The sequence below is a fragment of the Emys orbicularis genome, chromosome 20, assembly GCF_028017835.1.
Source record: "Emys orbicularis isolate rEmyOrb1 chromosome 20, rEmyOrb1.hap1, whole genome shotgun sequence".
Lineage (NCBI taxonomy): Eukaryota > Metazoa > Chordata > Testudines > Emydidae > Emys > Emys orbicularis.
In genome coordinates, this window is record NC_088702.1 from 20,205,070 (window position 1) to 20,221,159 (window position 16,090).

The 16,090-nt window shown below is 55.7% G+C and overlaps 1 protein-coding gene across 1 annotated transcript; it reads right to left on the reverse strand.

Annotated features, from left to right (window-relative positions):
• Positions 1-232: 232 nt before the first annotated feature.
• Positions 233-15,830, reverse strand: LOC135892231 (sialic acid-binding Ig-like lectin 11). Its single transcript, XM_065419937.1, has 12 exons — positions 15,521-15,830; positions 7,908-8,069; positions 7,163-7,564; positions 6,716-7,036; positions 5,147-5,200; positions 4,455-4,718; positions 4,120-4,185; positions 3,724-3,990; positions 3,258-3,563; positions 3,030-3,123; positions 2,655-2,778; positions 233-424 (listed from the first exon to the last, which is right to left on the reverse strand). Exons 1-12 carry the CDS (start codon positions 15,828-15,830, stop codon positions 233-235), a joined length of 2,562 nt encoding a protein of 853 aa, XP_065276009.1.
• Positions 15,831-16,090: the final 260 nt, after the last annotated feature.

Consider the following 16,090-nt stretch of genomic DNA (forward strand, 5'->3'; position numbering starts at 1 on the left):
AGGGCCCTGAGAGCCTCCTGTACTGGGTTCAGACGTTCAATAAACCTGTGTGACGCTGGCGGAGAGTCACGGCAGGGTAGAGATCGGGGGGCGTTGCTCCCTCGGGGAGTGGAGGCCCCGGGGGTACAGAACAAGGGGACTCCCTGAGGGGGTCCATGGCAGAGACAGGCCACCTCAGAGCTGCGGTCCCAGGAGGCGGAGATGCCCAGCCTGGGCCCATGGCGCTAAGGGGCTATTTCCGCCGGACCTCGGAATATTCCGTGGCAGGGGCCTCCGGAGGCTCTGCCCCTTTGCGCTGCAGCTTGGAGAAGTCGATGGCGGCGTAGTGCAGCTCCTCCGGCTCCCCGGGGCCTAGCGGGGCCTGGGCTGCTGCAGCCCTGTCCTGGATGCCTTTGGTCCGGTGGGTGGCTGGAATCTTGTGATGCTGAGTGAGGAGCAAGGCAGAGACACCAGGCAGAGACTTGCATCCACCCTGCTGAGCTGATTGCATGGGCTGCCCCAGGCCTCATTTCCCCCACCCGCCATGCAAATGCATTTCCTGCATCGGGCATGCACTAGCAAGAGGCGTTGGTTTGTGTGTGTTTCACACTCACTGCATGCATGAGCTGATCCCACACCAGCACCAGCTCGGTTAATGCATTCACTGCCTCAGCTGTACAGGCCACGCATTAGCAAGATGCATGGGGTGTGTGCGCGCATTTCATGCACCATGCATGCAGGATTTAATCTCATGCATCTCATCACAGAACAGGTTCCGCGAATGTATTGACGGGATTTCATGCACCGAGCATGCATGAACTGCTCCCATGCAGCTTGGGGCAGCACCGGTTAAGTTAATGCATTCTCTGCATTGCCTGCATCAGCCATGCATTAGCAAGATGCATGGGGCTGTGTGCATTTTATGCTCTGTGCATGGTGCGGGCCAAGGGATGTGCTAGCCGCCGCTTCCTGCTGCCCCCATTGGCCTGGAGCAGTAAACCGCGGCCAGTGGGAGCCGCGATCGGCCGAACCTGCAGACGCGGCAGGTAAACAAACCGGCCCGGCCGGCCAGGGTGCTTACCCTGGAGAGCCGCGTGCCAAAGGTTGCCGATCCCTGGACTATGCTGATGCATTCATTGCATTTTCTGCAGGGTGCATATGTTCGCAACAGATACGGTGCACCCTGCATGCATTGTCTGAGCATATGCCCCTAATACCATAGCAGGCAGCCGCAGAAATGCATTTTTGCCCAGCTGGTGCATTCGGGAGATGCCCAGGGATTGGCAGCATTGCAGCCCCAATCTAGTCCCATGCACTTTGTGAATGCACGTGAATGCACTCGCTGCATGTCCTCCCCTCTGAGCGAGACCCGAGGGATGAGGTGCATTTTCTGCATGCAGGAGCTGATCCCACGCAGTTCGGGGAGCCCAGGCTGGTGGCAGGGGTGTATTTCTTGCACCGCGTGGGGGGGTCGGGTGCCCTGGTGAAAACCTGGCTTATATTAATGCTTTCGTTAAGGGTAGGGTTACCATATGTCCTCTTTTTCCCGGACATGTCCGGCTTTTCGGCACTCAAACCCCCGTCCGGGGGGAATTGCCAAAAAGCCGAACATGTCCGGGAAAATGGCGGCTCTGCTCCTTCCCTGACTCTTCGGCTCTGTTTAAGAGCCGAGCTGCCCGAGCGCTATGGGCTTCAGGCAGCCCCCTTGCCTCCGGACCCCAGCCGCCGGCCGGGCACTTCCTCTCCCGGGCTCCGGCGGCGCAGGGTCCGGAGGCACAGGGGCTGCCCGAAGCCAGTAGCGCTGGGGCAGCTCGGCTCTTAAACAGAGCCTAAGAGTCGGGGAGGAGCAGAGCCTCCAGCCGCGGCGGCTCTGCTCCTCCCCGACTCTTCGGCTCTGTTTAAGAGCCGAGCGCTACGGGTTTTGGGCAGCCCCCATACCTCCGGACCCTGCGCCGCCGGAGCCCGGGCGGGGAACTGCCCGCCTGGCGGCTGGGGTCCGGAGGCAAGGGGGCTGCCTGAAGCCCATAGCGCTCGGGCAGCTCGGCTCTTAAACAGAGCCGAAGAGTCAGGGAAGGAGCAGAGCAGCCGCGGCTGGAGGCTCTGCTCCTCCCCTGACTCTTCGGCTCTGTTTAAGAGCTGGGCTGCCCGAGCGCTACCGGCTTTGGGCAGCCCGCATGCCTCCGGACCCTGCGCCGCCGGAGCCCGGGAGGGGAAGTGCCCGGCTGGGGGCGCAGGGTCCGGAGGCAAGGGGGCTGCCCGAAGCCCGAGCGCTACCGGCTTCACGGTTTGCCGGGCAGCCTCCAGACCCTGCGCCCCCGGCTGGGCGCTTCCCCTCCCGGGCTCCAGCTGCGCTGGGCAAGCACCGGCCGGGGGCACAGGGTCTGGGGGCTGCCCGGCAAACCGTGAAGCCGGTAGCGCTCGGGCAGCCCTTTCCCCGTGGCTGGGAGTGGGAGGGAGGAGGGGGCGGAGTTAGGGCGGGGAAGGGGCGGAGTTGGGACGGGACTGGGGGTGGGGAAATGGGCGGGGCCAGGGCCCGTGGAGGGTCCTCTTTCTTTATTTAATAGATATGGTAACCCTAGTTAAGGGGGTGGGAAGGAGAAGAAGTGGGGGGGAAGAGACGTGGTGGGGTGGGAAGGGCAGGTGGGCTTGGTCCCCGGCTCCCCCCAGGTACATACCATGGGCATGGTGGGGACGTTACTGTAGATCACGCTGGCCTCATCGGCCAGGTGCTTGGCGTGGCTCCCGTTAGCCATCTCCCCGGCCTCAGTGCTGGGGGGCGCCGGCTCCTGGCCCCACAGCCTGCAGGGAAACAGATCAGGACAGACGCATGACACACGGGAGAGGGGGTAGAATAGCCCCGTGGGGAGGGAGAAAGGGAGGAACACCAGTATGGGAGGGTAGAGTGCAGGGGACTGGGATAGGCCAGAGAGAGCGGCTTGGGGGAGGGGGCTGGGGGGGACTGGAAAATCCCAGGGGAGAGGGCAGGGGATCTCAGCGGGATCTCGGGGGTGGGGGCAGCTGGGGATCAGGGCAGGAGGCGTCAGACTCACTTGATCACACAGAGCCCGAGAAGGAAGAAGCCGATGGCGACCCCCAGCCCACAGGCCACCCCGACGCCCAGCAGCTTGCCAGGCTCCTCCGCACCTGCGAAAACACACAGCACAGGGCACGGCTGGGAGAGAACCCAGGAGTCCTGGCTCCCACCCCCCGCCACCCCCCTCCAGACCCCACTCGTCTCCCCGAACTGGGGACAGAACCCAGGAGTCCGAGTGTCTCACCTCTCCGTGGGGGACTGAAGTCAAAGTGCAGGGCGGCGTAGGTCCCATGGGGGTTGGAGCCGAGGCAGAAGATCTGGGGGCCCCTGTCCCCGCTCCCCGTCCAGCTCAGGGTGCTGACGGCCTCATCCCCCTGGGCCCACGAGCTGACCTGCAGGGCCCCCCATGAGCCGTTCCCAGCCAGGGGCTCCCCGTCCACCTGCCACTGGAGCCGGGGTGGGGGGTGGGAGCGCAGGGAGCAGCTGCAGCTGATGCTGGGCCCCTGGCGCTGGCAGGACGAGTTCAGCCCGGTCCCCAGCCGGGGGCTGTCTGGGGAGAGCAGGAGACACAGGGACAATAGTCAGAGAGAGAAACCCAGTGGCAGGGAGTCCCACAGGTTAACCCCACTCACACTGAGTGGCAGGGAGTCGTGTGGGTTAATCCCATTAATATCCAGGTGCAGGGAGTTCCGTGGGTTAATCCCACTCACACTCGATGAGCAGCTGGAACGTCCCCTGGGCAGAGCTCTCCTCATTCTTGGCCCAGCAGCCGTACAGCCCCCCATCCTCGGCCGTCACGTTGGGCAGCTCCAGCCACAGCTGATTCTCCCCCACGGGGTGGGCGCCCTCGACAGCTCGGCCCCCCCTCATCCAGCCCAGTGCAGCGGGGGGGCTACTGGCGACGGAGCAGAGGAACCGCAGGGAGTCGCCCTCCCGGGCCATGAACTGTGAACCGTTCCCCACCGCGGTGCCGGGATCTGGGAACAGGAATAACACAGAGCCACTCGCACTCTGAGCCAGCCAGTCCCTGCCTGGGGGCCGGATCGGGGCCAGCACCCACTGGAGGGGAAAGGCCCCATGCCCCACTCCCGGCCCCCTAGTGATACCTTGGAATAGCTGGGGGTCGCTCCTGTTAGCTCTGGAGACGGTGATTTCCAGAGTCCTCATGGGAGCTGAAATACCCACGGCAACATATTAGATTGGAGAGTGCCCCCCACTGACCCCCTGCTCCACAGCCCAGCACCCCCCAATGAGCCCCCGCCCCCCCTGCAGCCCAGCACCCCCATGGATCCCCTGCCCGCCCCCTGCAGACCAGCGCCCCCTACTGACTCCCTGCCTTGCTCCCTGCAGCCTAGCGCCCCCTACTGACGACCTGCCCCCTGCAGCCCAGTACCTGCCACTAAGGCCCCTCTGTGTGGCACAGCACCCCCTAGCACCTTACACTGCACATGCACACGCAGGGCCCGGTAGGTCGACCCGTAGGAATTCTTCGCCCAGCACCGATACTCCCCAGCGTCCCCTCTGCTGAGATTCGGCAGCTCCAGGCGCCCGGCCCCTCCCTGGCCAGGGCTGAGGGACTCGTTCCCCTTGGCCCAGCTCAGGGTGGCCTCGGGTCTGCTCCCAGCCTCACAGCTCAGGTTCAGGGAGTCGCCCTCCTGGGTCTCCAGAGACACGACGTCACCCTCAGCTCCCAATGGGGCCGGCCCTGGAAGAGACGATCAAGCAGGTTAGCCCCGCCCCCGAAAGCTGAGATGCAGCCAGCTCTGGGGTGGGGTGCAGGGGCTGTTTATACAAGGACCCCTCACCCAGCGTGGGGACGTAGCCAGCTCTGGAGTGGGCGCACAATCTCGGTGCCTTTCCATGGCAGGAGGTCTCCATTGCAGAGATCAGTCCGTAACCCATCTCCTCCCCATTGCCCAGTGCCCCCTTAATTCTGTCTGGGGGTCAGGAGACTGAGGGAACCAGGCCCGCTCCCCCCACCACCCTCCCCACAGCCGTGCAGCTTCCTCGGGCTCTCCCCTCCGGGCACGGACCAGCCTGGCCCAGCTGAGCCTGGCGCCTGGCCCTGAGCGCGGGCAGAGTGTGACTAGGAGGTGCTCGCTGGTTCCCGGGGCTTGCAGCGCGGCCTCTCACCGGGGCGTCCGTTCCTGGTCAGGGTCCCGGTGATGTTGGGGGTCCCAGGAGGGTCTGTAACACAAACCAGACAGGGTGGATCAGGGGGGCTGGACAGCACCGGGGGGGGGGGGGTCACTAGTGATCACTGAGCCTAGACATGGCCCCTCTCTGAGTGCTCAGCTGGGGTACGGGAAAGTCCCTGAAGTGACACAAGACCCGTGGGCAGGGAAGGGAAGCGACAGAACCGACTGAGCCCCACCCAAGAGGTGCCCGACAGAACCCAGGGGCCAGGTTAGGGCCGTGCCGGGGAACCAGAACCATGAGAAATGGAAACCCAAGGGACCAAAACTGGTTGGTTAAAATTGGGCCTAATTGGTGGAGTCACTAACGAGGGGCCGGGCTGCTCCGACCTGGGTACTCGAGCGACTGTCACCAGCCCCACGGTCTGCCGGGTGCCTGGGCATTCAGCGTCCTGCTCCCCAAACGTGTCCTCCCCAGGGTGGGCCAGAGCCAGAGGTCTAAATAACCCCACTCCCACCCCCGCCCCAGTCCCAGCCACCACCAGGGACATCAGACACCCCCATCATGGGTCCTTTGCCTTCCCCCCTCGGTTCCTCTCTCCCCAGCCCTCTCCTTTTGCCCCCGGCTTGGCCGTTCAGGCCTGGATATTTTGCAGCCCGGCTGCGCCCAGAGGGGCGGCTAAAAGTAACACGCGGAACAGCCGGACTTGGGTCCGTTGGGTCAGGCTCGCGGGGGGAGTGGGGGGGTGTCTTTGATTGCAGTGCAGACGTTTCCTCTGAGGTCTGTGTAGACGTTCAGGGTCGGGCTGGGGCCTGGGCTCAGACACGGGGGGGGGGGGGGGGAGGGAGAGTTTCCTGCTAAATCTCCCTCTGGCTGAAGGAACAAGGGCCATCCTTATAGCGAAGCCTGATTTGATCCTTCACGTCGGCCGCTGATTTTCCCTCTGCCCTGGATGTGCAGCGTGAGGGTCACAGGCCATTTAACGGGGGGTTGCCATGGGGCAGGGCGGGCCGAGGTCTCTGGGCACCGAGCCCGGAGAATGTTTAGTGCCGGACAGTGACTGGGTCCTATTAACACTCTGCCCCATATAGAGCATCCGCCGATCCTGGCAGAAAGGGAAGGGGGTGGAGGAGACGAGGTGGGACAGCCCGGGGGGATCTCAGGGGGAACTGGGGTGGGTGGTGTGAGGGGGAAATCCCAAGAAGGGGGGTTGGAATGGGGGTGTGGGTGGATCCCAGCACAGGAGGATTCTGGGGGCAGGGCAGGTCGGGGGTAGAGAGGATCCCAGAAGAGAAGGGCCTGGGGACCTGGGGGTACAGAGGGAAAGGGGGACCCATAGCCAAGGGGGGCAGGAAGGGGTGAAGATCCCAAGAGAGAAGGGGCTGCAGGGTGTGGAGGGAAGGGGCCTGGAGTAGAATTGGCTGAGTGTGCATGGTGGGGGGTGGGGATCCCAGCACAGGGCTGAGTTGGGGGAGGGGCTGGAGGGCAGGGTTGGGGAGCCCAGGGGTGGGGATTGCAGCAGAGGGGACTGAGGGCCGGCGTGGAGGGGCTGGGGGGGTCACTCACATCCGACACGGAGCTGGACGGTTCTGCGGGTGGAAGGTCCCGATGGTGGCCTGTAGGTGATGCTGCAGATGAGCTCTTTGCCGTGGTCCCCCAGGGTGGGCGTGAAGCGGAGCTCGGAGCTGTGGGCCCAGGTGCCGTTCGCCAGCTTGGCTGAGACGTTCCGGGCTGTGTCGCTGAACGGCCCCGTCCAGGTGACTCGGGGAGGGGGCCCGGAGCAGCGCCCAGGGGCCGTGCAGGTCACAGTCACCGGCTCCCCAGCCAGCAGTGTACCTGGCAGCCCCCGCGCCGGCGAGATCTGGATCTCTGGCTCCTCCGTCAGCTCTGAGACATGGGGAGAGGGGAGAGAATCACTCGGGGACAAGGGGCCTTTCCCCCCTAGGAAAGGGCCCCAGGGCGGGGACTGGCTGGCTCAGGGGGCTGCTGAGCGGTGACTGCGGCTGCTCTTACCTGGCACGGAGATCGTGAGCGTAAGGTCAGTGCCATTGGTACTGTGGCGGTAAGTGTATTTAAAGTCTCCCTCGACTCTAAAGAAATATCTCCCTGCATCCGTCTGTCGGGCGTCGCTGATTTGCAGGGAGCAGTCGCCGCGCACTGGATTCTCCGTCAGCCGGAACCGTCCCTGGGTCTCCTGCGACACCTCCCGGCTGGGGTCACTGCTGGCCACAGGCGGATTCCGGCCCACAACGGCCGAATCCTTGTACCAGTATCTGTAGAGCTGGGCCTGGGAATTCTTAGTGTCGTAGGAGGCTGGGTACATGAAGGTACAGGGGACGAGAACACAGAGACGCTCCTGCACCGACACCGACTGCGGCACCATCAGGGTAAATCCGGGCTGCTGGGACAGGGACCCTGCAGGGACAGACAGGGATTGAAGTGGGACCCATAGAGAGCAGAGATCAACCCTGAGGTCCCCCCACAGCTCTGCCGATTCCCCTCACTCCCGACCAACAGCCCCCTGTGAGCCCAGCCGTGGGTCCTTGACCAATTCTCACTCCATTTAGTTTCCATTCCTCCCTCCATCGAGCCCCCTGCCCGCTCCCTGTCACTCAGCGCCCCCTAGCACCACACTGGGGCACTGGGCTCCCCTCCCCCTCTGGCCAGTCTCCCTTTCAAGTTCTGGGACAGACCTGGCCCCGCTTAGCGCAGGTTCTGCCTTTCCCCTGCACTGGGGCTGCAGGTGCTTCTTACTTACCCCTCCAGAGCAGGGCGAGGAGCAGGACCCTCAGTGTGGCTGCAGGGGGGGCAGGACCACCTGCTCTCCAGGGGGGACCCTGAGCCTGGAGCTCCCGTTCCCCGGCGTCATGCTGTGGCGGCAGGGCTCTGCCCATGGCTGGGGTGTCCGGCTGGGACAGACCTAGAGACAGACGTGGGGTGGGAAGTGTGAGAGCGGAGGCTGTTGGGGGGGATGGGACAGATCTGCCTGGGGGACAATCAGTACTGCTGGGCTCTGCAGGGGGCTGATCCGGAGCTGCTGGCAGTGCACTGACCCCCCGCAAATCACCAGATGGTCCAGAGAGATTCTGGGCTAAAAAAATCCTTAAATTGGTGAAAAAACCTGAGATTTTCTCTAAAAATCATGAGATCAGCCAGATAATCCCGAGCTGGTGACAGAAGATGGTGGGAAGGCAGCGCTGCTCAGTGCTTGTTTTGCTTCAGTCTTCCCACAAAAAAAGAACATGTGAGCGGGTGACCAGCAAAGTTACCACAGACAACAAAGGGGAAGGGCTGCAGATCGGGATAAGTGAAGAACACGTCAGAGATTTTCCGATCAATTTGAATACATTCAAATCAGTGAGATTTGAGAACAATACTGTTCAATCCAGGGCACTGAAGGAATTAGTTGAAGCTACTGGCAATAATATTTGCAAACTCATGGATGCCAGGAGAGGTCCCAGAAGATGGGAGAAGGTCGAACAGAGTGGCCATCTTTAAAAGGGGGAAAAGGAGGAGCCGGGGAACTATAGACCAGTCAGCCTGACCTCAACACCTGGAAAGCTACTAGAGCACTGTATAAAACCTTCAATTTGTGAGGACGAAGGAGTGATCACCAGCATGGATTTACCAAGAGAAAATTCTGCCAAACCAGCTTGATTTCTTTCTTTGATGAGGTAACTGGTTGGGGGCAGGGGGAAAGTGGTGGACATAATATACCTGCAAAAATAACAGGAGTACTTGTGGCACCTTAGAGACTAACAAATTTATTAGAGCATAAGCTTTCGTGGGCTACAACCCACTTCTTCGGATGCATCCGAAGAAGTGGGTTGTAGCCCACGAAAGCTTATGCTCTAATAAATTTGTTAGTCTCTAAGGTGCCACAAGTACTCCTGTTATTTTTGCGGATACAGACTAACACGGCTGCTACTCTGAAACCTGTCATAATATACCTGGACTTCAGCAAGGCTTTTGACCCAGTCCCACATGGCATTCTCATAAGGAAGCTGGAGAAGACTTCTGACGGAACTCAAATGTGAAACTGCAGAACTACTAATTGTGGTATGTAACCTATCATTTAAATCAGCTTCTGTACCGGATGACAGGAGGATAGCTAATGTGACACCAATTTTTAAAAAGGCTCCAGAGATGATTCCAGCAATTAGAGGCCACTAAGACTAACTTCAATGCCCAGCAAACTGGTTGAAACTATAGTAAAGAAGGGAATTATCAGATGCATAGATGAACATGATTTGTTGGGGAAGAGTCAACATGCTTTTTGTAAAGAGAAATCATGCCTCACCAATCTGCTAGAATGTTTGGAAGGAATCAACAAGCATATAAAATGATGGGGTCTAAATTAGCTGTGACCACTCAAGAAAGAGATCTGGGAATCATTGGGGATAGTTCTCTGAAAACATCCACTCAATGTGCAGCGGCCGTCAAAAAAGCAAACAGAATGTTTGGAATCATTAAAAAAGGGATAGATAATAAGACGGAAAATATGATATTGCCTCTATGTAAATCCATGGTACACCCACATCTTGAATACTGCATGCAGATCTGGTGGCCCTATCTCAAATTGGAATTGGAAAAGGTTCACAAAAGGGCAACAAAAATGATTAGGGGTATGGAACGGCTTCCATATGGGGAGAGATTAATAAGACTGGGACTTTTCAGCTTGGAAAAGAGACGACTAAGGGGGGATATGATAGAGGTCTATACAATCCTGACTGGTGTGGAGAAAGTAAATAAGGAAGTGTTACTTACTCCTTCCCAAAACACAAGAATTAGGAGTCCCCAAATGAAATGAATAGGCAGCAGGTTTAAAACAAACGAAGGGAAGTGTTTCTCCACACAACGCACAGTCAACCTGTGGAACTCTTTGCCAGAGGATGTTGTAAAGGATAAAACTATAACAGGGTTCAAAAAGAACTGGATAAATTCATGGAGGATAGGTCCATCAATTGCTATTAGCCATAATGGACAGGGATGGTGTCCCTAGCTTCTGTTTGCCAGAAACTGGGAATGGGTGACAGGGGGTGGATCACTTGATCATTACCTGTTCTGTTCATTCCCTCTGGGGCACCCGGCATTGGCCACTGTCGGAAGATGGGATACTGAGCTAGATGGACCTTTGGTCTGACCCAGTATGGCCATTCTTATGGAGAAATGTGGGCTTGGTGGAACTACCATTAAGTGGATACAGAACTGGGTAAACAACCACAAACAACAAGTAACTGTTAATGGACGCTGTGGGATTGGAGGGAGGTCTCAAGTGGGGTTCCACAGGGATCTGTGCTGGGTCCCGTGTTGTTTAAAGTTTTTATCAATGACCTGGGTGTAGCACTAGGGAGCAGACTGATCAAATCTGCAGATGACACAAAGCTGGGGGGAGTTGCCAACACTTTGGAGGACGGAGCTAAAATTCAGAGGGATCTCGATAGATTGGTGAACTGGGCTGTAGACGACACAATGAAATTCATCGAGGACAAATGGAAGGGGCTCCATTTAGGGAGAAAAACCAAATACACAAATACAGGCTGGGGAAGAACTGGCTTGGCAGCAGCACTGCTGGGAAGGAGCTGGGTGGATCACAACCTCAATATGAGTCAGCAATGCGATGCTGGTGCAAAAAAAGCAAATGCATTAACAGAGGCAGAGCATGCAAGTCAGTCCCCTCTGAAGGGTACCTCCTGTGCAGCCAGTGTGGGGCACTAATGCTGCCCCCGTCTCCCCACAGCTGTCTCCCCCAATTATGTCTGGCTTTGTGTAACTGCGCCATCTGGTGGCTCCATCCAGAACTGAGCCTGAGGGCCCCAGAAACGGTGCGAGCCTGGGTGGGTCTCTGCTTCATCATCCCCTGCACATTCAGGCCACTGATGAGGCAGGGATCGGATGGGGGGATCTGTGGGTCTTGGTTCATGGAGCAAGCGGACGTCTTCTGGGGAAAACCCATCACTTCTAACATCCCCTAGCGAGAGATGTTGGAGGAGGCACGGGGACACTTCTGGATGCTGGGGTACCTGGAGAAGGGGGGCTGCTCCTTGGGCATCGAGGACATGTGAGCCAGGGATGGGGGCTGCTATTATCTGCACATCACCAAGGGGAAATTGTTCAGCACAGCTACCGAGCAACACAGCCTGCACACATTGTCACCGGTATCCCACTGCTGCCAGCTCGGCCAGCCAGTCCCCCACCCTGGGGCTGGATCCAAGCCATCGCCCACAAGAGGGGAAAGGCCCCGTGGCCCATTCCGCGCCTGGCTAGTGGCTTGAAACAAAAATTGGTCAAAATTTTGAGCAAACTGAAAACTGTTTGGGTCAAAACAAAAAAGACAAATTGTTGAAGTTTTTGGTGAACCAAAGATTTGAAAAAAATATTTGCGGGTCCATCTGAAAGCATAATTTGATAAATTTTGAGGGAACCAAAACTCAGTGGGGGGGAAAACTTTTCATGTAAAACTGAAAATGAAAATTAGTCAGCAAACCAGAAGGTCAGAAATAGATTTGGTTTGAGGATGAAACATTTTGTTTCAATTTCAAGCATTTTAGATTGTTTTTACTAAAATATAAAATGACAGGAAATTTCAACCCATACAGTGGTTTTGAATCAAGAAAGTGAAACGTTTCTTTTTGAAAACGCCTAAAAAAATCTTTCCATCTTGGGGAGTTTGGGGAGTTTTTTTTCGCCAGATGAACAATTTAGCAGAATGGACTTGGATTCACACAAAGTTTTGGTATTGCCATTTTTGCATTTTGCACCAAAAAAAAATTTCTCTGTGAAACTTTCTCCCCGCGCTGGCTGGGAACGGCCGTCAGAGCCGCTGGGTTGGGCGTTGTCTTGCAGGGAGAGGTAACTAGCATCAGCTGGTCTGCTCTGTTCTCTAGAGGGTCTTGGGTGCCTTGCGGTCATCACAGAGAAAACAGAGTCATAACCATCAGGGCAACAAACAGATCATCTACTGGTCATATAAATAGTACAGGCAGCTTCCTCGTGCTTCCCAGGCCCATGGGTCTCACTCAGAGGGGCAAGGATGGGGCGGGATACCAGGCTAGATGGGCCCATGATGGGGCTCATCCAGAGGGGTAGGGAGGGGGCAGGGTATCAGGCTAGATGGGCCTGTTGGCCTCACCCAGCGTGGCAGTCCCCCCACCTGAGGTCTCATTCTCTGTTTCCTCAGTCTGGTGAGATTCCAATTCCTTGTTGGTTCTTCGGTGGCTGAGGAACGTCCCAATCTACATGCCAGACTCGAGCACCGTGGATTCCCTGGCCCCCGGCCTGTCCTTCCTTCTGCTTCTACGACAGCAGCAGGGTGTCCTGGGAGAGAGAGATTCTGGGGTATGTATGTGGCTGGCAGTCTGGATAGATAGATAGATAGATAGATAGATAGATAGATAGATAGATAGATAGATAGATAGATAGATAGATAGATAGATAGATAGATAGATAGATGGGTGGGTGGGATGGTAGGTGAGTAGGTTGATGGGTGGGTGAGCAGGTAGCTGGGACGGGTGGTAGGTGGGTAAATGGGTACATAGGTGCGTGGGTAGGTAGTTAGTTGGGTAAGTGGGTAGATAGGAAGTAGGTGAGACCGGTTGGATCACAGAAACCCCCTTGGGAACTGCCAACTGATGTGCCAAGACTACTTCTGCCCCTGCTTTCCCTGCCAGCCTGGGACTCCAGCACCCTGTCTTGTTGAGCCAGACACGCCCGTCTGCTCCAACTCAGACCCAGGGTCTGACCCATGTCCCCTAACAGCTGCAGACTTCACTGAAAGCAGCTCACAGAAGTGTTCCTGTCTATAACACTCAGCTGCCCAACTCCCATTGGGGTCGAAACCCCAAATGAATCCTTTATACAGGGTAAACTCATGAATTGTCCGCCCTCTATAACACTGATAGAGAGGTATGCACAGCTGTTTGCTCCCCCAGGTATTAATACATACTCTGGGTTAATTAATAAGTAAAAAGTGATTTTATTAAATACAGACAGTAGGATTTAAGTGGTTCCAAGTAGTAACAGACAGAACAAAGTGAATTACCAAACAAAATAAAATAAAACATGCAAATCTAAACCTAATACAGTAATAAAACTGAATACAGATACTATCTCACCCTCAGAGATGTTCCAATAAGCTTCTATCACAGATTGGAGGCCTTCCTAGGCTGGGCACAATCCTATCCCCTGGTACAGCCCTTGTTCCAGCTCAGGTGGTAGCTAGGGGATTTCTCATGATGGCCGCCCCCTTTTCTCTGTTCCACCCACTTACATATCTTTTGCATAAGGCAGGAATCCTTTGTCCCTCTCTGCCCCTCCCCTTCTTCTCAATGGAAAAGCACCAGGTTAAAGATGGATTCCAGTTCAGGTGACATGATCACATGTCACTGTAAGACTTCATTACCCACTTGCCAGCACACACCTATACAGGAAGACTCACAGGTAAACACAGCTATCTGCTGATAAAGTGGGCATTCACCCACGAAAGCTTACACTCCAATACTTCTGTTAGTCTTAAAGGTGCCACAGGACCCTCTGTTGCTTTTTACAGCTATCTGCAGACAATGATCCTGGTTAATGGGAGTCATCAAGATTCCAAACCACCATTAATGGCCCACACTTTGCATAACTACAATAGGCCCTCAGAGTTCTATTTTATATTTCTAGTTTCAGATACAAGAGTGGTACATTTATACAAATAGGATGATCACACTCAGTAGATTATAAGCTTTGTAATGATACCTTTCAAGAGACGTTTTGCATGAAGCATATTCAGTTACATTATATTCAAACTCATTAGCATATTTTCATAAAAGCATATAGAGTGCAACGTCACACCTGTTATATCAATATCCTCATTTAGTACAAGGCACTCTAGTTCACCCAGCTTATTATTTAGACTTCTAGCACTGGTATATAAGCATTTGAAAAACTTGTCATTTTTTTGGCTGTCCCCTATTGCATGATGTAATTGAATGGGACTTTTTTTCATTTGACAGTTTCTCATCAGATCCTCCCTGTATTTCATCATTTTCCATCCTCTCCTCCTCACTAGGACATAGGGACTCTCCATTTATAGATCCTCCCCTAAGGGATGTCTCTGTCCGAACCACATGCTCCTTCGCACCTGTTGGCTTTCCCCCAGCCCTTAGTTTAAAACTGTTCTACGACCTTTTTAATTTTAAGCACCAGCAATCTGGTTTCATTTTGGTTTAGGTGGAGCCCATCCTTCCTGTATCGGCTCCCCGTCTCCCAAAAGCTTCCCCAGTTCCTAATAAATCTAAACCCCTCCTCCCTACACCATCGTCTCATCCACGCATTGAGACCCTGCAGTTCTGCCTGTCCAACTGGCCCTGCATGTGGAACTGGAAGCATTTCAGAGAATGCTCCCATGGAGGTCATGGACTTCAATCTCTTACCTAGCAGCCTAAATTTGGCCTTCAGGACCTCTCTCCTATCCTTCCCCATGTCGTTGGTACCTACATGTACCACGACCACCAGCTCCTCCCCAGCACTACATATAAGTCTATCTAGATGTCTCGAGAGATCCGCAACCTTCGCACCAGGCAGGCAGGTCACCGCATGGTTCTCCCGATCATCGCAAACCCAGCTATCTATGTTTCTAATATTCGAATCACCCATTACTAATACCGGTCTCTTCCTAATAACTGGAGTTCCCTCCCCCGAAAAAGTATTCTCAGTGCGAGAGGATACCTAGGGTGACCAGATGTCCTGATTTTATAGGGACAGTCCTGATTTTTGGGTCTTTTTCTTATATAGGGTCCTATTACCCCTCACCCCCATCCTGATTTTTCACATTTTCTGTCTGGTCATCCTAAGGATACCACAACATCATCTGGGAGGAGGGTCCCAACTATGGGATCGTTTCCCTCTGCTCCAGTTGGATGTTCTCCTTCCCTGAGGCTTTTATCCTCCTCAACAGCACAGAGGCAGTCAGACCGGGGGTGGGACCGTTCTACTGTGTCTCATCTATGTACCTCTCTGTGTCCCTCAGCTCAGCCACTCTGGTCTCCAAAGTCCGTACACGGTCTCTGAGGGCCAGGAGCTCCTTGCACCGAATGCCCATAGGGCAGGTAATCAGACATGCTGCATTGGGTGCAATAAACTGGGTAGTTCCCACTCTGTTGCTGGATTTCTGCCTGCATTGTCTTTTTACTCCCGAAGCTTGTTCCCTTGTTGGTGCTTTGTTTTAATCAAGCGGTGTTTTGACCTTTAAGTGCAAAGAACATTAGGTGTATCTAGCCCCTGCTCACACTCCCCCTGTAAACTCCCTCGCCAAACTCCCTGTTAGCCGCTCCTGGTCGCTAGCTCCTCCGGTCACTTAGGAGCAGGCTTTTTAATTCCCTGCTCTGCCTGAGTAGCCCTGCCCCCTGGTTAAGGGTTGATTGGATGCCTGGTTGAACCGCTCCTTGCTGCTGTCAAGTTGCCCTTTGTACGGCTTCATAAGCCACGGCATTAAGGGGTAGGCGGAGTCTCCCAGGATCACAATGGGCATTTCGACTTCCCCTACGGTGATCTTCTGGTCCGTGAGAAAAGTCCCTCCTTGCAGCTTCTTGAGCAGGCCAGTGTTCCGAAAGATGCGTGCATCATGCACCTTTCTGGACCAGCCTGGGTCAATATCTGTGAAACGCCCACGGTGATCCACAAGCGCCTGGAGAACCATAGAGAAATATCCCTTGTGATTAATGTACCCGGTAGCTAGATCGTCTGGAGCGTGTCATCTATCGCCCTCCGCAGTTAGGGAAGCCCATTTGTGCAAAGCCATCCACAATGTCACGCACGTTGCCCAGAGTCATGGTCTTTCAGAGCAGGATGCGATTAATGGCCCTGCACACTTCCCTCAACACGAGTCCAATGGTCGACTTTCCCACTCCAAACTGGTTAGCGACCGATCGGTAGCAGTCCGGAGTAGCCACCTTCCAC

Coding starts and splice junctions, on each gene's coding strand:
- LOC135892231 (XM_065419937.1), bottom strand. CDS start 15,830: ATGGTTCTCCAGGCGCTTGTGGATCACCGTGGGCGTTTCACAGATATT. Junction 7,037..7,162: donor GCTCACGATCTCCGTGCCAG/GTAAGAGCAGCC, acceptor CCCATGTCTCAG/AGCTGACGGAGGAGCCAGAG. Junction 3,991..4,119: donor CGACCCCCAGCTATTCCAAG/GTATCACTAGGG, acceptor TCCTGTTCCCAG/ATCCCGGCACCGCGGTGGGG.